Source organism: Lipophrys pholis (assembly GCF_963383615.2).
Source record: "Lipophrys pholis genome assembly, chromosome: 3".
In the NCBI taxonomy this organism is placed as follows: Eukaryota; Metazoa; Chordata; class Actinopteri; order Blenniiformes; family Blenniidae; genus Lipophrys; species Lipophrys pholis.
In genome coordinates this window covers 21572089-21594257 of record NC_137627.1, presented here as the reverse complement: position 1 = coordinate 21594257, position 22169 = coordinate 21572089, and the positions used below count along the sequence as shown (strand labels likewise).

At 46.7% G+C, this 22169-nt stretch overlaps 2 protein-coding genes across 6 annotated transcripts; both read left to right on the top strand.

The window, feature by feature from the left end:
* Positions 1-110: 110 nt before the first annotated feature.
* On the top strand, positions 111-13127 carry bicra (BRD4 interacting chromatin remodeling complex associated protein; the record flags this gene model as incomplete). 2 transcript variants are annotated; one of them, XM_080459912.1, is made up of 13 exons in its annotated part: positions 111-154; positions 261-306; positions 1133-3205; positions 3402-3590; positions 4892-5509; positions 5623-5809; positions 6197-6294; positions 7292-7426; positions 7517-7566; positions 7656-7804; positions 7896-7990; positions 8092-8194; positions 10131-12858. In XM_080459912.1, 13 exons carry the CDS (start codon positions 114-116, stop codon positions 11903-11905), a joined length of 5559 nt encoding a protein of 1852 aa, XP_080316038.1. In that variant the 3' UTR covers positions 11906-12858. The 2 variants fall into 2 exon arrangements, with proteins under 2 accessions (XP_080316038.1, XP_080316037.1); XM_080459911.1 differs by having other exon boundaries at positions 114-154; positions 8089-8194; positions 10131-13127.
* Positions 13128-13246: 119 nt separating this feature from the next.
* On the top strand, positions 13247-20974 carry ehd2b (EH-domain containing 2b). Of its 4 annotated transcripts, none has more exons than XM_080460337.1 (8): positions 13665-13892; positions 13965-14040; positions 15043-15512; positions 15988-16164; positions 17157-17281; positions 18775-19187; positions 19302-19466; positions 19612-20974. In XM_080460337.1, the coding sequence occupies exons 3-8, from the start codon at positions 15292-15294 to the stop codon at positions 20158-20160; spliced, it is 1650 nt and encodes a 549-aa protein (XP_080316463.1). In that variant the 5' UTR covers positions 13665-13892; positions 13965-14040; positions 15043-15291; the 3' UTR covers positions 20161-20974. The 4 variants fall into 4 exon arrangements, with proteins under 4 accessions (XP_080316464.1, XP_080316462.1, XP_080316463.1 ...); XM_080460339.1 differs by having other exon boundaries at positions 13671-13892; positions 17157-17254; XM_080460338.1 differs by having other exon boundaries at positions 13247-14040; positions 17157-17254.
* Positions 20975-22169: the final 1195 nt, after the last annotated feature.

Sequence of the window (22169 nt, the reverse complement as noted above, 5' to 3'; positions counted from 1 at the left end):
TAAATTTTTCCAGGAGTATCATTTTTCTTCTCTTGTGTTTTTATATGATGAATAAATTGATGTTAGTCATCATCAGACTTTAAAAAACAAACTCCTTATCTCTAACAGTTGTCATGGATGATGAAGATGGCAGGTGCCTTCTAGATGTAATTTGGTAAGTTATTAGTGACACTGTTCAATATCTGTTAAAATGTTAATAAAAAGAATTCAGGCATTCGTCTCGTCCTGCTGTTTTATGAATCAGTGTTTTTCTTCTACAGTGACCCAGAAGCTCTCAATGACTTTCTTCATGGATCTGAGACCCATGTGAGTATAAGTGTGGGGAAAAAGCAGTGAATTGGTAATTGATGTGATGGGCACTTGATGTGTTTTAGTAAGTGCTCACATCAGTTAGAATTTGTGTGGCTTTGGATTTAAGTCACACTCAGATTACATGTTGCTGCACCCTGAAACCTGCATCCCTCACTGCTTTCTTTTACCCTTTTAACTGCTTTCTCTACTTATTGATTGCCTTTGCTTTTTGATTGCACTCATTGTGGATTCAGCCTGTCCTCCCTTTTTTATTAGACTAATTCACAGAATGACAAATGCTAATACTAACGCCTCCCAACTCTGTGGTTCCTATCATTTTGCCCCTCTGTCGCTTATCTTTTTAACTGGTTCTTTACAATCTGGGTTGTCTGGACTGTGTTCTGTCCCCTCCTTGCCCTCCTCTGTTTGATGGTTGGTTTGTATGTTTGTCTGTCCTGGTGACTTTTGCCTGCTTGTTTGGGTGCTTTTGGTTTCTGTCTGTCCTATCCTGGGTGGGTGTGTCTGTAGTTGGACACTGACGACCTTTTGGATGGTTCGAGTGACCCCTCCAGCTCGTTCTTCTCTACCACTGGGGTGAGTAAAATCCCCCAATCCTCTTCCTTCTGTTTTCTATCCGTCTATGTAGCATGCATCTCCAAGTCCCCCCTCCCTTTCTACTAACAGATCTACACTTTACCAGCTTTAATTTGCTGCAAATTCGCACAAGATGTCCTTGTGGGGTTTCCTGTCTGCAGTTCACTTTCAGCACTCTATAGGGGGATCAGAAACTTCACAACACGCGGTTTTGTTTTCTTCTGATTTCTATTCCATTTTCTTGAAGGGCCATGTTCCAGAGGTCCAGCCGGCGGTCCAGTTGTCGGCCAACGAGTCGACAGGCCTCCCCAGAGTCAGCGTTGACCTGGACTTCCTGGAGGATGATGATATCCTGGGAGGATCCCCAGGCGGAGAAGGTGGGAGCAATGGCATTGGGACAAATCACGAGCCATGTGACATCCTGCAGCAGAGCTTGGCTGAAGCCAACATCACAGAGCAAAGCCTACAGGAGGCCGAGGCCGAGCTGGACCTCGGCTCCTTTGGAATTCCAGGCCTCACACAGGTGGTCCAGACGCTGCCTGATGCCAGCCTCTCTGGAGCCGGAGGCACCACGGTTGGCGTAGGCATCGGTGTTGGGGGGACAGCAGCGATTTTTCCCGGGTCGACCCCGAGCACCACTGTGACCCCCCCAAACACGACAGCTGACATGCTGGGGTCGGTGCTCGCTCAGCAGGGCCTTCAGATCCAACCACAAGTCATGAACAAGGCCATTAGTGTTCAGCCATTTATGCAGCCCGTGGGCCTGGGAAATGTGACACTTCAACCCATTTCGAGTATCCAAGCTCTTTCAAATGGAGGTCAGTCTGGACATTTGGGGATCGGACAGATTCAGGTTGTGGGTCAGCCTACAGTCATGACTATCAATCAGTCTGGCCAACCAATCCTGGCTAAGGCCATGGGTGGTTACCAGCTGCACCAGTCTGGGCCAGAGGTTTCAGGAGCTGGTTCGCAGGCAGGGCTGGGAGGCTCGGGAGGTGGACTTTTGATCCAAAGTAACAAGGCCACTTTGGGATCTCCAGCTTTAAATGGACCTGCTGTTTGTGTCAGCAGCACAAACAGCAGCAGTAGTGGTACAATGACTGCTCCTGCCGGACTCGTGGGCTTTGGCAGCACCCCTCTAAGTTCAGGAATCGGACCCCAGACGCAAACCCAAGGCCAAATCATGCAGAACGTGATCATCCAGCGCACACCAACACCCATTCAGCCTAAACCCCCTCAGGGGGGAGCCATCCAACCGAAGCTCTTTAAACAGCAGCAGCAGTCGCAGTCACAGCCAGCACCCCAAGCCCTGCAGAATGATGCCCATAAGGCTCTCGGGCTGCAGCAACTCCCAGTTTCTGCTGCTCAGAATGTAGCCTTCCTGACTGGAAAGCCGGGCTCCAATGTTGTCCTGAGTACACAAGCCACAACACAAGGCCCTCAGTTCCAACAAACCTTGTTCAAGCAACAAGCAGCACAAGCATCTGGAAAGCCCCTTAGTGTACATTTATTAAACCAACCGAGCAGCATCGTGATTCCCTCTCAGACTGTTCTACAAGGTCAAAACCACCAGTTTCTCTTGCCGCAGCTACAGGCGGGTGGACAGATCCTCACGCAGCACCCTGGGGGCCACATTATAACTAGCCAGGGGCCTGGTACACAACTTATTGCAAACCAGATTTTAACTGCAAACCAGAACATCAATTTAGGTCAGGTGTTGACTTCACAGGGCCATCCTGGTGCTGCCCACATCCTCTCCGGATCCATTCAGCTACAGCCTGGCCAGATGGGCACACCCACACTCTTTCAGATGCCTGTCTCATTGGCCCAGAGTCAAAATCAGACGCAGACCCACACTGTCGCAGGTCACACCCAGACAGTCATACAGGGCATGCCCATTCAGAACTCCCTGACCATGCTGAGCCAAGTGGAGGGCCTGAGCCCCGCCGTCAGCCTTCAGCCTGCCCTGCAGCCGCAGCCAGGTGGAGTCCCCAGCAGCACAGGTGCAGTAACCATGGCTCAAGGGCAGCCTGGAGAGTGTGTTACTGTTCTGGGAAGCTCTACGGACCAGGCCTCTCATCCTCCCCAGCAGATTGTACAGCAGTCTTCTATCCTTGCCATGCAACCGGCTCCCTCTGTGTCCACGACGACCACAGTTCCCTCCTCTTCTCCGTCCATGTCTGTTCCCACCTCCTCTTCTGTCACAGCAGTGGGGCTGGTCCCCCCTCAGGCTCAGCACAGTCCGGGAAGGTTGCTTTTCACCAACCAAGGATCCAGCATGATCCTGAGTCAGGAGTCTCTGCAGATGTTCCTGCAACAGGTCAGTGTCCTGCTCTTTCCAAACTGTTTGCTGCATTTGTGTACTGTTGACATTTATTTAAAGAAATACATAACATGCACGGAGTGATATGTTGGTTTGACCTCTTTGGTTTACAATTTTACTCCCCCTTCCTCCCAACCCCCTTCCTCCCCTTCCCTCCTCCCCCATTCTGAAATGGTAAATGTACTTGTATCAGGAGCAGCAGCATCAAACAGAGAATGAGTCAACCCCCTCTGTGGGCGTACCGGCATCTGTAATCGTCAGCAGCAACAGCGTCACTACTCCAGCCCCCGCTGTCCATGACAGCCAATTAACAGACTCATGGGTGGGTCAGAGCCACAGCCCTTCCCCCGGCCCCTCCCACATGACAACAGTGGGGAAGCAGGTAGAAATGCCCCTTTATGTTGAGCCCCACCCACTTGTTACTGCTGCCGCCACCACAATGTTAGGTTATCCTACCTTTTCCCATCACCGCTCTGCATCTCCCTGCTGCAGTAGTCGCTGCTTCCACGTGGCTCTCCGACACTGCAAAATCAAACCCTTTGCTTGCAGCTTTTGTGCGTTTTCTTGCATTGCTCCATATGTATTGGCATGCTCATTCTACCTGTCTACACTTCCTTTGTGTCCATCACAGTCATTTCAACACTTTGGTTAGGTGCACCTTTATGTACTGTATGGCTGGCAACCAAGCATCAGTGTTTTTTCAATCAAGTTAACCATTCAAAGCATTCTGTTTGTTTTTCATTATTACATGCATTTGCAATTGGAAAAAAACAAACAAACATCCATATTCATTATTAACTGAAGAGCTGCCAAGGTGCTTGATCACTTCCTTACTAACACTACTCAGTCAAATTCAGTCAACTCACTTTCATCTGCTGAATAACTAATTGTTGATGAATCACCTCAAACCTCTTTGTCTTTCACTTTTCATTCAGGCTCATTTACAGTGCCACCTCCCCTTGTAATCAGTAATCCTTAGTCTGACCAGTGAAATGACCCCACCCTAGAAAAAGAAATGAATTACACACTCCCCTGATCCCCGCTCCTGAAGTCTTCGGATCACCTGCTAATTTCCCATCACAGACCCACAGATCTTGACTTCTTGCTTTCGTCAATAGTTTTCCTTTTTGTCTCGCCAAATGATCATTGCTCCCTCTTTATGTGTAATCTTCCTCCAGCGCTCAAGAAATCAACCTTCTACTACCTTTTATTCAGTGTCTACTAGATTTTTGAAGTCTAACACTTTGCTTTTGTTTGGTGTTGTTCAGCTTGTGTTTGAGTGAACTGGGGTTGGGTGATATTTTCATACGGCCTCAAATTATTTCAATTCAACTGAATGGGATTATACGTATTTTCACCATTGTGCAAACTCGAAAAATTAACCAAAGTGTTACAATTGTAATTGGTTTAATGTGATCATGCATTTATGTAGTATATCATAATACATTCTGACAACATTAATGTATACTGATAAAGAGTGTGCTAAAGCTGTATCGCCCAGCCCCGTTCTGTGTGAAATCTTTGATTGTGTACTAGAATCATATTTATTATACAGCGTGCATGCAGAGATTTTTATGTATTTTTGCTTCCTGTCCCAATTTCTTGCTATTATTTAATTAAACTGCTTTTTTTATTTTTTCAATTTGACAAGCATGTCAATATATTATGATTGCATTTCTTCAGGTTCCCTCCAGTGGACAACAGCCTCTGAAGATCCAGAACATGTCCCCGTCGCCAGCCTTGACATCACACGCCACAGTGCCCCCGGTGGCAGAAAGTCCTCAGCCCTCGCAATCCCCTCTCACTCTGAGCCAGCAGATCCAGTCGCCGCACCATCAACAGCAGTCGCGTCCCCCCTCTCAGCCTCAACCGCAGCCCCAAACTCCCTCTCGCTCCTGCACGCCTTCATCCCACCCTCCACTCTTTATTGTTCATAACCAAATCGCAGAGTCCCCTCAAGGCCAGCCCCAGCAGACACCACCCCAGCAGGCACAAATTCAAGTTCAGCTGCAGCTGCAGCCTCAGCCGCGGCCGGCTTCTCAGCCTGCCCCTTATCAACAAGATAGGCCTCCCATGTCACAGTCACCCAAGCCTCCCCCTGCACCGCCGGTGCAGCACCAGTTCACTGCACCTCCCATCAGCATTTGTTCTACCGCTGTAGTGAAGGCCCCAGTTCCCATCCAGGGCCTGACGTCAGATCAGCAGCACCATCTGCAACTTATAGCAGCACAAATTCAGACTCTGTCATCCATCGCTCAGCCGTCATCTCAGCAGAAACAGCTGCTGGAGAAGCTGCACCAGGTACATTTCAGTCGGCCATTTTTATCTTTGAGTTGTAACAGTCTGTGGTCCTTGATGTATTTCACTTTTCTGCAGACTTGATATGTAAAGACATTGTTCTGATATGTTCTCAGGTCCAGCAAAGCATCATGATCCAAGCCAAGCAGCCTCCTCAGCCTCAAGCCACCAGTCAGTTTAGTTCTCAGCAAGGTGTGCCTGTTGATAAAGTGGTGATCGCATCATCAGCCAGTGCTGCTGCTCCTGCTCAGCTCCCCTCAATGCTGCAGCCGACGTCAGTGCTTGTCAAAACCCCTGTTACAGGTGTGACATCAACCATGCGAATACAAATGCAAAACAGCACGTTCCTGCACACTTTGTCTTTTCTGTTGCGGCTGCTACGGTCAGGGGACGGCACAGCTAATCTGCCTCCCATCTCACCCTGTCCCCTGCCTCCTTTGCTAGTCCATGTCTTCTTTCACTACATCGATGAATCTTCTCTGACGTCCTCCTTTACTCCTATATATACAATAATTCTAATCTTCATATGTGTAAACCATCTTAACCTGTCTTCACACTGCTCAGCCTTAACTTTTCCTTTGATCCATTCCTCACTCCTACTAAGTAGCTCAGCATCTTTTAGTCTGTCCCAATGTTTCTTGTGCACATTACAAATTTCCCTCTAGTAATACTGCTTTTATTTATTTTTAGCATCAAGTGACTTACAGGTATTCTCAGGAGGCCAAGGGCCAGCTGGAGCAATGGTGAATCAGACTGTCACTCCTGCCAGCCTTACTCAGCCTGTACAGGTCAGTAACATTTCAAACCTCAAACTCCTCAACGGCAGAAGTGGGCAATTTCTTTTCCCGAGGGGCTTCACTGGTGGCCTAGATTAAAAAAGTGAGCTTGTGACTGTTCACCGGTTCAAATCCCACTACTGGGTCCCTGAGCACAGTGACCCCACGGTTCTGGCCCTTATCTCACAAATACTCCCCCCAGGCACTGCATTGTGGTTGCCCACTGCTATTAATATATGTCGTTAGTTTAAAGCACAAATTGGACGGATTAAATACAAAGACAATATATGGTTTTCGTTGGAAAAACTAGACCCCCTGGCTAGCTCAGTTGGTAGAGCATGAGACTTGCACTCTCAAGGTAGTGGGTTCATGTCCCACCTTACAGTGGGCTCACCTGCAGAAAGGTTCTTTATTGGTGCAATGTGATCTGGGTGACGGTGCTCAGACTGCCACCCAAACCACCCAGAAACGGATAAGCGGGAATGGATGGATGGATGGATAGAAAAACTAGTATTGCTGTTGAGCCATAAGTTGAAATTGATTCACTAGTTTAATGTTTCTTCTCTACGTCGCTCATGTAGAAGTATTTCTTATTTGGATTTGTTTGACAATGAGAATACACTCTGCAAAACAGATTTTTTCATGTCCACATGTCAAAAACTCAAATCCTAATGATTTGTCTTTTTGTTTAAGAAACATTTTTATGAGCTCACAATTTGTTAGCTCTGCTGGCTATGACAATAAAAACAAATAAGAGTACACTCATAAATGTGAAATAGTGCTTCCACCTTTAAACTAAAAACAAATCTGTTGTGTTGCAGTGTTGTTATATCACAATTTTCAGATAGGACAGTCCAGTTAGGGCCAAAATGGCAAGAAGCCCACTGGAAGGAAATATGTTGCGTTTACATTTACCTGTCATCTCCACACTGTCCAGTAGTTCTAAAATGGTTGTATTTCTAATCCGTTTCCACGTTAAAATATCTCTCTATCTTGTTTCCTCCCTCAGGTTCAGCCAAAGCCAGGAGTGATCAGCTCAGTGGGAGGGATGACTCTGGGGAAAGGTGGGATGCAGATACAGGTGTTGGGAGGTAACCTTACTCAAATGCCTGCTCCACAGCCCCCAGTCCCCGTGCAAACTCAGGTAAATGAGTGTGGCCCAAGACTTCAAATGTTTTTTGATGATTAGGATGCAGTGTGAAGGTTTTAATCCATCGCTTTGCTTACATCACAGACGACAACAATGAAAATGCCTTTCAGTGCAGAGCCCAGTAAAGAAGCCAGGTATGAGCCGCAGGTATTTTGAGGTGCATTTTATTGTTCATTCATGGCTTAATTTTGAATAGTATGCATTTCCTTTCCCCTCACCGCAGGATGCTCGAACAGCTAAGAAAACATCAGGGTTCAGCGCTTCATCCAAACTACAGTGCTCCTTTCCACTCTTTCGAGGACACACTGCACAGACTGCTGCCTTACCATCTCTACCAGGGAACTGCCAACTCTTCTCAAGATTATCAAAGAGGTAACAGACGGTTTTATCTGCAGCTGCTGCTTCAGGTGTGCTGTTTAAAATCCATCAACCGCGTCAACATTTTGTTTCCTCTTGTGCTTAGTGGATGATGAATTTGAGAGGGTGTCTTGCCAGCTGCTGAAAAGGACCCAGGCCATGCTGGATAAATATCGTTACTTGCTCTTTGCAGAGTCAAAAGTAAGTATATAAAGCAGCACTGCCACCCGAAGCCTTCTTATTGTCTGCTCGGTCCCGAACTGATTTCGAACTGATGGGTTTTGGCGTTTGTACCTGAGCAGAGACTGGGGCCCTCGGCAGAGATGGTGATGATCGACCGGATGTTCATTCAGGAGGAGAAGATTGCATTAAATCAGGACAAGATTCTGGCCAAGGAGAGACCAGGTATTCTTCCATCTGTGGCTCCACTGGGCTTTGAGTAGTATAAACTAATTCTATAGCAGTTATTTGTTGCTCAAACTTTTAGTTTGGTCTTGGAAATGTTAGAAAGTGGTGGGAAATAGGCAGTTTTAAAAAGCCACATGTGTGCAATGTATAACTTTTATTTAGTCTTGAGCCTTCATTTTGGTCATGCAGGTGACCATATTTGGTAACTCTGCACTTATTCTTTTAGGCTTCAGACTAATGATGCATGTAATCAAAGAGGTGCTGCACATTAAGATGGGTATGTAGCTTGTGCAGCATTTCTAGCTTTGGTGAAAATTATGAAAATGGACGTTGGCTCGCTTCACACTTCTCATGAGATAGGTGTGTGTGTGTGTGTGTGTGTGTGTGTGTGTGTGTGTGTGTGTGTGTGTGTGTGTGTGTGTGTGTGTGTGTGTGTGTGTGTGTGTGTGTGTGTGTGTGTGTGTGTGTGTGTGTGTGTGTGTGTGTGTGTGTGTGTGTCTGCTGCTGGCAATTGATTAAAAAAATTTACTGGAATTAATTGCGATTAATCGCATTGTTTTTTCACTGAAGACTGAAGCTTGTAATGGATATTTATTGAGAGGAAAACCACGGTATTAATGACAACTCAACAGACAGAGAGTATATTTAAATTCAAAGACCTTTTTTTTTTATAACGTCCTTTTAGCTCCCTTTTCTCTAAGATTAACAAAATACTAAAAACATAACTTAATAAACATCTAACATAAGTCTGGATTTTGTTAGAGTGCAGGTCCATCACTTTGAGAATTTGAATATTTCTAGAAACTAAGTTGTAAACTTATTACATGAACAAAGTGGCAATAATGTACTGTAATACACACACACACAGTAAAGAGGACAGCCAGGGAAAGAGAGAAAGAAAAGAAATTAATATTTTACCAGCCAGTATTTTATCCAGCTTCAGCAGTTTGGTGGCTGCTGGTCGGCAACCTGCTCATTTGCTGCAGAATTACTTCTGTTGTCGTTAAATTCGGTTTTACAAAGTAAAGCTAATGACTTTCTCTTTCTCAATCAGCCGTCAGGTAACTTTTTAAAGTGAAACTTTCTGCTTTAATATTATTCCACCTGGTAGTCATGGTGCTGTGGCCATAGATGCTGCACATGTGGCTGCTCCGGTAAGGGAGTAAAAAAAACGAAGTAAACAGTCATTTCCACACTATTAGCAGCTACTTTTTTCACACGCTTTGAACCCTGAGGCTTATACGATGACGCAGCAAATTTATGGACTTTTATGGGTTAACGAGCTTCATGCCGCCAGATTCTACTTGCACATGTAGGTACATGCTGTTTTGAGCGTCTCTTTTTCTCCAAAACTTCCCTTTAAAAGTGATATTTCTGCTCTTCGTGATGTCGTCTTGTGCTGCTTTCTGTGGTCCAGAACTCCAGCAGATGACGGCTGTGAGTGATGGCTGAGAAATCTTCCTCCTCAGAATCACAATCAGCAAATAACTGTTGATCTCTCTCTCTCTCTCTCTCTCTCTCTCTCTCTCTCTCTCTCTCTCTCTCTCTCTCTCTCTCTCTCTCTCTCTCTGCGCGGCTTATAGTGAAGTGCGGCCTGTATATGTCCTTTTCTTTTTTTCTCTTGTGGGTGCGTCTTATATCCAGGTGCTCTCAATAGTCCAGAAAATCCGGTGTGCGTGTGTACTTTTTATCAATTACTAATGGCATCATGTATATTTTAAAGATTTCAAAAGCTCCTTAAGTAAGTAAGTCTTGGCATATCCATTGCCAAGTATTTGAGTAAGTAAGGCTTGTTAAACAGAGAGCAACCAAATCATTGAGTTTATTACCTTAAAAGACCAAAGGATCCTAAATGATGGCTTGATGCACTCGTGACGAAGGCTCAAGTGTCTTGTATTGTAATGCTGATGTCACTGTGTTTCTTTCCTTGCAGAGGAGTTTGTGGCAAATGTGCGAATGTTGGAGAGCGTCATTTCTCAAAAGAAATCGTCACCTACTGAACCCACGCCAGTGAGAACAGGCGTCTTTGCTGCTGCTGCTGCTGCTGCTGCTGCTGCTGCTGCTGTTGCTCCTGCACCTGCTGCCCCTGCCCCGGCCCCAGCCCCTCTCCCAAATCCTGCACCCACCCCAACTCCAGCCCCTGTGTCCGTGCCACCTCCTGCTGCAGCTCCTCCTGCCGCCCCCTCTGTTTCCCCTTTCCCCCCTACCAAACTGGTCATCAAGCATGGGGGGGGTGGAGCTTCTGTGTCTTGGTCCAGCAGCTGCCCCCCGCCTCCAGCTGCAGCAGCCAAGCCGCTGACTGAAACCAGCAGCCAGAGCTCCTCCTTCGGCCGTCCTCCAGCAGCGTCCTCCTCGAGCTCTAAAACAGCCGACGACGATGACGCGCTCCCGCAGCGAACCAGCAAACCTCCCATTAAGACCTACGAAGCTCGCAGGAGAATCGGCTTGAAGTTGAAAATCAAGCAGGATCAGACCGGGTTCAGCAAGGTGGTCCACAACACTGCCTTAGACCCAGTGCACACACCTCAACCTCAGCTGAGCAGCCAGTCCGTAACGCAGCAGCAGACTCAGCCTGAAGCAGCTGTACCACCTGCAAAGCCCCACCCTTTATCAACCGCCCCGCCCACAGTCATCAGAACTCAGTCCCCTGTATGCACTGCGTCCTCCGGGCTATCGGTCACAATATCAACCAGTCAGTGTAACACCCCGTCGAAAGGCAACAACCCCTCTAGTGCAGCCTCATCTTCCTCCCACACCTCCTCCTCTTCGTCCTCCACACAGATGAACGGGACGTTGGATCACCACGACACGGCCGGGTTGAAACACAACCCCACCTCCACTGCCACCCCCTCACAGACAACCTGCCGCCTGCCCCTTCGAAAAACCTACCGCGAGAACATCAGTCCCCGCGTCCGACCCGGAGTCCCGGGAGGAGGAGATGAAAGTTTGTCCTACCCCAGAACCACGCCGTCACCCCCCAGACACGGGGCCTCCACCCCTCCCTCAGAGCGAACAGTCATAGCCAGTGTGAAGGTGGAGAAAAGAGACAGGGAGGCCTTACACGCTCGCACGGAGGCGAGCCACGACTCGGGTCGCTTAGCGAACGCGATGCAGGGGCTGAACGAAATGGACGAGGTCTTTCACCGTGGTATTAAAACCACTCAACACCACCACCTCCCGCAGTTCCTCGACAGGGAGGGCGCGAAGGAGCGAGTGGAGGAGCACACAGACCAAGAGACCGATGTAAGTACTTTTAAACGATTGAGTGGTAAAAATAGACACAGGGTGGGAGGGACATTTAGGATGGACCAGCATGCACCTGGGCCTCCCTCCCCGGAGTCCTCCTTCACTCGAGACTCTTTGCTTCCTGCCAAACGTTGCAAGTCAGACTCTCCTGACATGGACAACGCCAGCTTTTCTAGCGGCAGCCCTCCGGACGACTCTCTGAACGAGCACCTGCAGTGCGCCATCGACAGCATCCTGAACCTGCAGCAGGAGCCGTCTGCCCGCGGCCACCACATCAAGGGGGGCAACAGCAGGACCCACCAACACCAAAGTCAGCGGCCAGGGGGCTCGGCGTCGTCATCCCATAGGTCTGCGGTCCCGCCCCCTTCCTCAGCTCCTGCGTCCTCCTCGTTGGCCCAGCACCCTCAGGTTGGTGGCCGCGGCCACAACGGCAACCTGGTGCCCCAGACCCAGAGCAGATAACAGCCCCTTCGCCTCAGGCCCGGCAGACGAGGGCAGGACTGAAAGGACAGTGCGGGAAGCAGGGGAAGGGGGCGCTGTGAACACAATATCACTGTACTACCCTGCCAAGCTGTGTTGGCTTTGTTTGTTCATTTGAATTGTCCAGACATTTCTTTACCATTCACTTTAAGTAAGTGGTCAAAGGTAAAACGGAGACGTCTCAGACTTGAAGGTGCCTGACAGGCTGTGTGTAGGTTTTCTACCAGACAAGAGAAACAACACAAAAATATCTTTAATCCATTCGCATCTTTACCCCCTTCTCTTCAGTATTTATACATTCCTTTCATGTTGCCTGGTCTCCATTCAAAGTGGTTTATCTCCTGGTTGTCCTAGCAAACATCAGGCAGCTTGTTTTTAAAGTCTTCACTTAACTCTTCATCAGAAAAGGATCAAACTTTTGTAATCGTGTGCCTACTGCATTAGGTCCTCTCACCACGACGGTAACGCTGCCCTACAGATGCAAACAAACAGGCTGAAACGATGCAGTTCACCTTTTTTTTTATCAATAATGTCTTTATATAGCATTTAAACACACAAGCTCAGTTACATGATTCTCACAGCAGCTACTTGTCTTTAATTTGCAACAGTCACAAGCCTCACCCTCCACCATGCCTACATTTTATGTAGACGTCACTTGATGCTTTCAAGTGAAACATGTTGAAGGGTTTTCCTCTTGTCTGCTTGGATACTATAGTACTGTTCTGTCAGGATGTAAATGAAATTAGATTCTTTCCTGCTTTCAGTGTCAGATGATTTTTCCAGGATCATGTGTTTGGATCACGCCTCGACACTGGAAACACCTGCCCTGCCCTGCCTGTTGCTTTTCATGCCAGGTTCAGTCTTTATGCATTTCAGTCAGCAGGGGTCAGGCAAGTTTTAACACATCTTTTCTGTGTGTCTGTCTGTCTCATCTCTTTGCCACGGTGTCCCTGCCTCCCATGTATGTTTTTTTTTTTTGTGTGTGTCTTTTTTTATAGCCTGGTGGACAATTCAAACACAAACACAGCACAAGCATTGAAATGGAAAAAAAAGGAACAATAATAATGTACAAAAAAGCCCGGAAGAGAATTTGAAGTATAGTATTACAGATTAATTTTGTATTGTATTTATTGTGTATAATGACACTTTTTAAAAAGAAATGTACATTTAGTAAAACTGTAAATTAAACCTTGCTTCTTTTATGAAACGCTTCTGCTGCTGCTTCATTTATTCGCTCCGGGTTTTGCCTTGCAGTTTGAAGCGTGACGCCTCCTCTTAAGGATGCATTCCTGTGAATGACTAACGGTGACGGAGGAGCGCTGTGTGGTAGTCGGTGGGGTTGAGGGCGGTTACAGGGTGTGTTCTCCATCAGGCAGCCAGCAGGTGGTGCACGGATGTGGAATGGGGGAGCTGGTCTGTGTTGCCTTCAGGCCTGGAGGGTTCACAGAGTTTGGGAGGAGCAATAGACTTTGATGAAGGGAAAAATCTTGTCACATCTGTAGAGTACGGCATACTGCTGTACATGGGAGTAGGGAAAAAAAATACAACCTCCAGCTGGTTGCTAGGGGGTAGGTTGTGTCACCTTAAAATATGCAGAAGTAGTCTGTGAAGTTATGTCATTTTCTAAAAAGTAGACCAAAGAACTCCCCCCGATTTATTCACAACCCTCCTCCTCCTCCTGCTCCTCCTGTCCACGCCCTCTGGTCACACTGCAGCTCATCCCTGCCCTGACTGGAGCGTCAGTGCTGCCCACAGTGCTGCCAGGCATCCCTGGACGAAGAGGAGGAGGCGCATTGGACTTGGAGAAGCAAGCAGAGGGAGAGAAAAATCTGAGCGTGGCACACTGCGCTTTCACTGAAGGTTCCTTTGCCAGGGCTGAAGCTCATCTGAAATACATTAAAGCCTGAAGAAGAACGATCCCCTCTCACTGTGTTGACGCTCCACTGAAGGCTCCTATTTGCTGTTGGAGGTACACCCATACATGTAGCAGCAGCTCCTCCAAGAGACTGTTTGTGTCTCCTTCAATCAAAATATTTTCCAGACTCCAGAGGGCAAGACTGGAGAGCGAGAGAGAGAGAGGAAATCCAAGTACTGCAAGAAGGAGCCACAGGAACTTGGTAAATACTACTTTTTAAACTTGAAATGTTGGTATAATGACTTGCTATTATTTGATCTTGGATAGTTTTCCATCAGAAGGTTTATTCTGTGCCTGTGATGTTGAGAAAAATGCAAGTTAACTGAATCGAATGCGTGAACGACGTATCCCTTGAATAGAAACCTTTTCTTTTCCATTTTCTTCTCAGTTTGGGTGCTCATGAAAGACTCCACTGATACTTGTAGCTCCTGCAGGCTAAAGTTTCTTGCTTCAGGTTCATACATGTGAAGCAGTTGTGGTCCACAAACCCACAGGGCATTTTTCCGCCACCCTTACACTTTATAAATTGATCCCAGTGTTGTCAGATTCCTACAGACATCCCATAAATTGCTCCTGTAGCTTGGCTGGCACACTACTTGTGCATTTTAATGAGTCTTCTTCTGATCTCCAGGGTTCGCCATTTTAACAAATACTCCCTCCACATGGGTCTTGTGACATGTCAGGACTATGATGTCTGTTCTCCCCTGGGCAGATTTTTCCCTTCTTTTTATTTCGGTTTAAATGAGGATTGCAGGAGAAACTCTCCGCAGATGAGTTTCTATTATGAGCTCCATGTTCGATTCCTAATCCCGTGTTTCTGCGTGCAACAAGATGTGAGATTACTGGAGGGTTCAATTTGTTTTTCCGTGTAAACAAAACCTCCCCAGAAGTTCTTTCCCTGACATGAACAGCTCTCGCATGTATGCGATGTTCCACTGGGAGGAACCACAGGGGATGAAAGGAACGTCTTACTCATTTCACTGTAAAGAAGTGAGCTGTGCCTGTGCACACCAGCTTTTTCCAGGCATGCTTGGACAATGCTTGGCAGACTCCTGGTCTGCTGAAGTCTGCCTCAGATTCCACATCCCTACTTGACATTGTGACTGACTTTGATCATCAACAACAATAAAGATCTCTCTTGGGCTGAGAATTAATCTTGTGTTTTTCATTGTATTTGGCTTGTCTATTTTTTCTCACGTTTCAGGGGCCAAAGGTTGTCAGTGTGGCGACTTTTCTCAGAGGATAAACCCCCGACTTCAAACAAAACCTCGGCCCTATCGCTCGTCCGGGCGTGTGCAGAGGAGGCCTCAAGGACAAGTGAGAAGACTTCACATAAATACAGGAAACACCTGAACGTTTTCCACAGTGCAGCCGCAGGAAAGACGGCTCCAGACAACTTATTCTGACGCTCGTGTGTGGAAGAGGCTCCCTGTCAACTCATCAGTCAATCAACATGTCACGCTGGGGCAGGAAAAATGTGAAGAAGACGCCCGAGGTGATCCACACTGTGACAGAAGGGCTGAAGTCCCTGTATCGGAAGAAGCTACTGCCTCTGGAGCAGTACTACAGTTTTCATGACTTCCACTCCCCCGGTTTGGAGGATGCAGATTTTGACAACAAGCCAATGGTGCTCGTTGTGGGACAGTACTCCACCGGAAAGACGACCTTCATCAAGTGAGACCCTGCAGTCCCCCATGGCACATTACTTTACCTTTAAATCAGAGGTTCTCACACTGTGGGACGATGATCATTATGAATGCGAGACACATTCTCACATAATGTATGACGGTTAACAGCTGTTGAGCATCACAGGCAATACAAAGCAAAACTGTCCTTGTGCTGAAGACAAGTTTGTAAGTGAAATCTGGGAAGTTTTTATATGCAAGCAGCAACTGTTTCAATTCATCAACAACAAATTCAGTGTCAAACGTGTCTGATTTGATTAGATGGATATAGGTTTTGCCCTCAATAAATGTATTTTTCATTTTTTTCCCCTTAATTTTTCTAAAAAATCTAATTTAAAAAAGATGCAGGGAAAAGATATTGCCCTTGACCCTGCCCAGTCCACATTTTGAGAACCGCTGCCTTAAATTGATTGCTAAATTTGTTTGTAAAGAGCAAATCACAAGCTATATATGTGACTTTTCAGGTATCTACTGGAGCAGGACATTCCCGGGAGCAGGGTGGGCCCTGAACCCACCACCGACTGCTTCACTGCCATAATGCATGGGGATGTAGAGGGAGTAATCCCGGGGAATGCTCTCATTGTGGACCCCAACAAGCCTTTCCGCAAGCTCAACCCATTCGGAAACACTTTCCTGAACAGGTGAGAGGAGGATTGTATTCACACAGGGTTGCGTAATGTTTCCACTGAGCGATATCAGCATGAAATGTTCAGACTGGGCGAGCAGGGAAAGAGGCCGAAAGTTTGCGAAAAGTGTTTTCACGCTTCGGAATTTCAAGCGCCTGTGCCAAATTTCAGAGAGGGGAGGCACTTGCCTTATTTGTGGAAAAAACCCGGAGAAAGGGAGCGATATCACTGGAGAGACTGATGAAAGCTAATGTACTCAACAGGAACTGTTATGTACGCAAGTTCAAACACGAGGTCAGAGGTCCCTGCAGCCTCTCGGGGCAAAGACAAACACATGAAGTCACAGACTGCGAGAGGCTCGGTGGAAACTGTACGGCAGGCTTGACATCCTTTCATACCCAGCGTACAGTCTGGACCGCCAGATTTCTGTGCATGTTTTTCCACTCTAAACCGAGAGGAAACTCACATGTTTCACAGTGAAGCGCTGTTGCCCGCTGAAAGCATGGCCATTCAGGACACGAGTGGCAGGAACACGCGGGGCTCCTGATGGGGCTTCACTGTGAAGTTGTGACGCAGGTTTTCCAGCGGGGTCCCTCTCTCGCCCCTCGACAGGGCGTGTTTCTGAGCGTATTTGCGTCGCTCCTTTTGCTTGGACTTCCTGTTCTGGGAACCGGTGGACTCGTTAAGCTCATAAGCTGCAGGAAGTGCTGTTGTTGTTCTAGGCCGCACATCGTTAGCGAGGCCTTATTGTTTGATTCTGGCAGAAGTCGTCATTTTCCTTCAGGAAACCCCGAGCAATGAGAGTCCTGCCTGCACACAATGGCCTGCAAGTGGGAGGGAATGGATGCGTGGAGAGGGCAGCCTCAATCTGCTCCTTAGATCATGCGCGCTCCATTGATAACAGTTCACCACTTCTACATGATTTAAACTCTTTCCATTCAAAACAAAAGCGACCCCTGTGAACCTTTTTTATGAACCTTCTCTTCCTGTGCGCATAAATCCATCAGATTCCAGTGTGCCCAGATGACCAACCAGGTCCTGGAGAGCATCAGCATCATCGACACGCCGGGGATCTTATCCGGGGCAAAGCAGAGAGTGAGCCGAGGTGAGCGAGGTGGCAAAGGTGGCAAAGGTGAGGAGAGGGCATGGGGGGGTCCTGCAGAGACACACATCCCTGACCATCCGCTCACAAACTCATCGGCTTGGCACGCCTGGCTAACTCATGGCATCAGTTCGCTCTGTCACAGTAACAGAGGGGCGTAAAAACATCTCAGCAGTACACAACGCTGCCAGGAGTCATAATCCGGAGCAGAAAACGGTGCAGGCGAAAAGTCTGTCGGCACATCTGGAGGAATGTACTGTTGAGAAGCAACAGCCATTACCGCCATCGGCATCGGCATCATCGTCATCTTCACTGTCGTCATCTCACAGAAGTCTGTTAATTTCCTATCCACCAAATGCTCCAAGTAACTCATCATTCACGTCAGTTTGCATGAGCAACTAACAAATTTAATTAAAGGTTCAGTTCATCCAAATTTGTGAAATAGAAACACACATGTCCTCATTTAAACTTTCGTGGTATGCAACTGTGTGGATCGTTTTGGTTTTGAACATCATCACATGAAAATCTGCAAGAGCCCTTCCCCCCAATCCTGAGAAGAATAACTGAAACAGGATGTTGTTCGTCAGGCTCGCAGAAATCAAAGCTTGCTTTGTGGAAATACGCTATGTTCTCATTTTTCTAGATGCAATAATTGCTCCCAACAATAAGGAGAATAAGAAATCTGAAAGTATAGGTTTTTTTTTTTTCAATGTGAATGTAGTATCATTAAAACATCTTTACAACAAATTCCATCAGAATCACCCATCCAATTTGGAGTCATAAAAACTTCCAGAAAGGTTGGAGAAACTAGAATCCAGGAGTGAAACGTCCATCTTTTGGACGCTGGAGCCGATCCCAGCTGACAGGATGCACACGCTCACATTTACACAGGCATTTGTGATAGCCAGCTACGTTTGAATTGTGGAAGGAAACTAGAATTTCAGTAAACTTGCATAGAGAGAACCTGCAAACTTCACACAGAAACCAGGAAAATTCCTAATTCAACAACTCGAACAATCTAATCCAGTCAGAACTTTTGATTTTTTTTTTCTTCCTGTTTTTTTTTTTTAAGTCTGAGCACAAGAAGGGTCTTGTTGTGCGAAAACCTTTCCAAAAAATGCCATTTTGAAAAGCAAAGAGGATTAAAAAAAAAACCAACTTAAACTATCCTCAGTTTCACTGCAAGGAAGCGATGAAAGATGTTTTTCTCTTTTCTGTGAATTGATTTTCACATTACGGCCACAACAATATGGAAGCAAACTGGTCAAAAATAAGAGGATTTTATCTGTTTTCCAAGCAGACTGAAATATTTTGCACATTAAATCAGAGGCAGGTTGTTCAAACGGAGGCGTCTGCTTCATGAAGTGCAGCTGTTGGGGTCTGACAGATAGAGATAAGAAGCCAGAAGGGTTTGTGTCTGTGTTGACCTCCTCCCCTCTCCCTTTCCCTGTTTTCCCTTCGGTGCCTACTGCACATTTAAAATGACGAATGTCTCAGCCATTCCGCCTTTTCCGCTCGCACAGGCTACGACTTCCCGGCTGTGCTGCGCTGGTTCGCCGAGCGTGTGGACCGCATCATCCTGCTCTTCGACGCCCACAAGCTGGAGATATCGGACGAGTTCGCTGAGGCCATCGGCGCCCTGAAGGGCAACGAGGACAAGCTGCGGGTGGTGCTCAACAAGGCAGACATGGTGGGCACCCAGCAGCTGATGAGGGTGTACGGCGCTCTGATGTGGTCCCTTGGGAAGGTGTTCGGCACCCCGGAGGTCCTGCGGGTCTACATCGGCTCCTTCTGGTCGGAGCCACTGATGGTGACAGACAACCGGAAGCTGTTCGAGCTGGAGGAGGAGGATCTGTTCACAGACATCCAGAATCTCCCTCGCAACGCGGCTTTGCGCAAGTTAAATGACTTGGTCAAGAGGGCGCGTTTGGTCAGGGTGGGTGACTCTGTGTTCACGTCTTTCACACGTCGGCGTTTTCTCTTTAACTGACCAGTGACAGGTTGACCTCTGTGCTGAGAGCGTTAAAACTCTGCTCTGCTCTCCTCCCAGGTCCACGCCCACATCATCAGCTACCTGAAGCAGGAGATGCCTTCTGTCTTCAGAAAGGACAATAAAAAGAAGAATCTGATTTATCAGCTGCCAGTGATCTTCTCCAAGATACAGCTGCAGCACAACATCTCTGCTGGAGACTTTCCAGACTGTACCAAGATGCAGGTTCGTCTGCACTGGTGGATTTCACTCCTAAAAGAGATTAGATTCATTTTGTATCAGATTTTAAATTGATCAACTCCATATTTATTTATATTCCGTGGCTCAAATTGAAAACTTACAGTATTTTTTTTCTTCTACTTTCTTAAAGGAACAACTGATGGTTCATGATTTCTCCAAGTTCAAAACCTTGAAGCCGAATTTGATGGCGGCCCTGGATGAACTTCTCTCTGGAGACATCGCCAAGCTGATGCCCCTCCTGCGGCAAGAGGAGCTGGAAGCAGGCGATCAGCTGGGCGTGCAGGGCGGTGCTTTCCTGGGAACCCGCGGTGGGCCGTTCTCGGAGGGCGACCCCTTCACTGAGGAGAACGGCGAAGGGTGCGAGGAGGAGGAAGACTGGGTGGTGAACAGAGACAAGCCCAAGTACGACGAGATCTTCTACAACCTCGCTCCAAACGAGGGCAAACTGAGCGGCCCGAAGGCCAAGGACTGGATGGTGAGCTCCCGCCTGCCCAACTCGGTGCTGGGTCGCATCTGGAAGCTGTCAGACGTGGACCGCGATGGCATGCTGGATGATGAAGAGTTTGCCCTGGCCAGCCACCTGATTGAGGTGAAGTTGGAGGGTCACGGTCTGCCGCCTGAGCTGCCCGACCGTCTGATCCCGCCTTCCAAACGCAGGCAGAAGGGATCTGACGCGTAAAGCTCCTCCAGCAGAACAAAGATCCTCCGCCATTGGCCGTCACACCTTCGCTGCTGTCTGTATTTACTTTTCATTTCACCCCCCGACCAACATTTCCTCCGAGGCTAAGTTCAATCTTGCACAATGGGGCATACTGTGTTTAAATGTAAGTCTTAGCTTTCAGACTATAACAAGGGCTCACTGCAGAAGATTGTGTATTTACAAGTCATACAGGTCTGGCTGCTTCTTTCTTTTTGCCCCCCCCCCCCCCCCCCCCCCCACACACACACTCAAAAAGTTTGCTTTTATTATGACCAGCTTTTAAAAATATATACACTTGTTTGCTGAGCAGAACTAAATAAAGGTCAGCGCCTTCTGAATGAGCAGTATTCAGCATGTATTGGAGAGAACACAGAGTTTCTTTATTAACGTCTTCACGTCTTCACAGCGCTTCACATTCCTGCAGCGACTCCACTGAAGCGTCTTCTATTTACAGACGGTCACTCCAGTGAGGATCCCATCTACAAAATGTATTTTGCAAAGGTTTATTTTGCTCTAACAACTTGTGTATAGCATTTTCTACCACAAAAAACACTTCTGCATATCTAATAGCCTAAACGCATTTCACTATGATGCTTTAAATGACTTTATATGTTATTTTTGTATTTGTTTGCTGTTGTTTTGTATGTGCAGGAGCGAGACCTCAGTTACATCACAGAACAAAACAAGCTGAGATGAACTTTTTAACTAGACTGAATGGTGTATCACTGACTACTGTGCACGGCTCCACCAACTGTTAAATATTATTGTAACCAAATAAAGTTATCTGACTGTGTTTAGTCTGTCTAATGGTATTTTTTTGAAATTAGTAAAAACATAAGAAAAGCTTGGAATTATTACTACAGGAAATACCACAAAATCAAAGTTAAAAGTTGAGGCAGGTTAGTCCATCATAGTGTAAAATCAGAAAGACACAATCTCACCTCTCTGGGCAATTTACAGTGTTGACTTCACTTCCTATGAGTGTTTTCAGGCTGTCGGAGGGACAGGAAGAACATGCAATTTCCAGACAGAATAGCCTACAAGCCCGGACTCGAAGCAGGCATGCTGTGGGGAAACAGTCAGAGTGTAACTAACCACTACCGCCGATCATTTTCAGCTCAAATAGTGAGCTGGGTGTCCTTAATATATGACGTTCAACAGAGGAATTGTTTTTCCAAAAACAATCTGGCTGCCATGGCTTTATTCAGCAAGATGTTTGATTTGCTTTTATTTTCACAACTTCAAACATGACTGACTCAAAACCTGACCTTTTTACTAGTAATTGTTAGTTGAGAGCCGTTTTCTTGGAAGATTTGCATTTTGTTTTGACTCACGCAGAAAAGAAAATCTATCCTCCCTCCAGCTGGCAGCTTCGTGGTGATTGAGGCATCTTCAGCATATATTTGATGATCTAAATCAGGGATGTAAAACACACGGCTCTTGGTCCATAACTGGCAAACCCCAAAAACCTGAAATGCTGCGTCCTGACAACTGACATGCTTTTTGTAGTGGTTACTATGAAGAGAATTACTGTGGCAGACAGGATTTCCTAATAAGGCATAAAGCTAAATGATTGATGGGATTATATTGGAGCTGACGACTTTCAGTGTGTTTCGTGTTCGGAAGGCATAATGTATAGTATAATGTTGAAATTGTACTTATTTTCCTCATAAACGTTAACATGTTCAAGTTTCATTAAAAAAAAAATAATAATAATCTTTCATGATATATTCCAACCTTGTTGTAGTAAGACAATTAGAAGGTTTTATGCTCTATTTATCCTGTTCTGGCTCATCTGAGATGTGTGAATAGAATATGTCCTATGTATAGCACCTAGAGAAAATGCATGCAAGCACATGGAGAACATGGAAACTCTACTAAAGCAGGGCTTTAGTTTGTGTCCCTTTTCCACCAAATCAAATTTAAGTGGAGACGCAAAACATGTTTACCGTTAAAATGAGGCTAATACATCTTAAAGCGGTTGATGT

Excerpts from the sequence above, each read along its gene's own strand:
- ehd2b (XM_080460336.1), top strand. The coding sequence starts at position 15,292 with ATGTCACGCTGGGGCAGGAAAAATGTGAAGAAGACGCCCGAGGTGATC. Across the intron at positions 15,513-15,987 it reads GGAAAGACGACCTTCATCAA|GTATCTACTGGAGCAGGACA; the intron begins GTGAGACCCTGC and ends GTGACTTTTCAG. Across the intron at positions 16,165-17,156 it reads GGAAACACTTTCCTGAACAG|ATTCCAGTGTGCCCAGATGA; the intron begins GTGAGAGGAGGA and ends TAAATCCATCAG.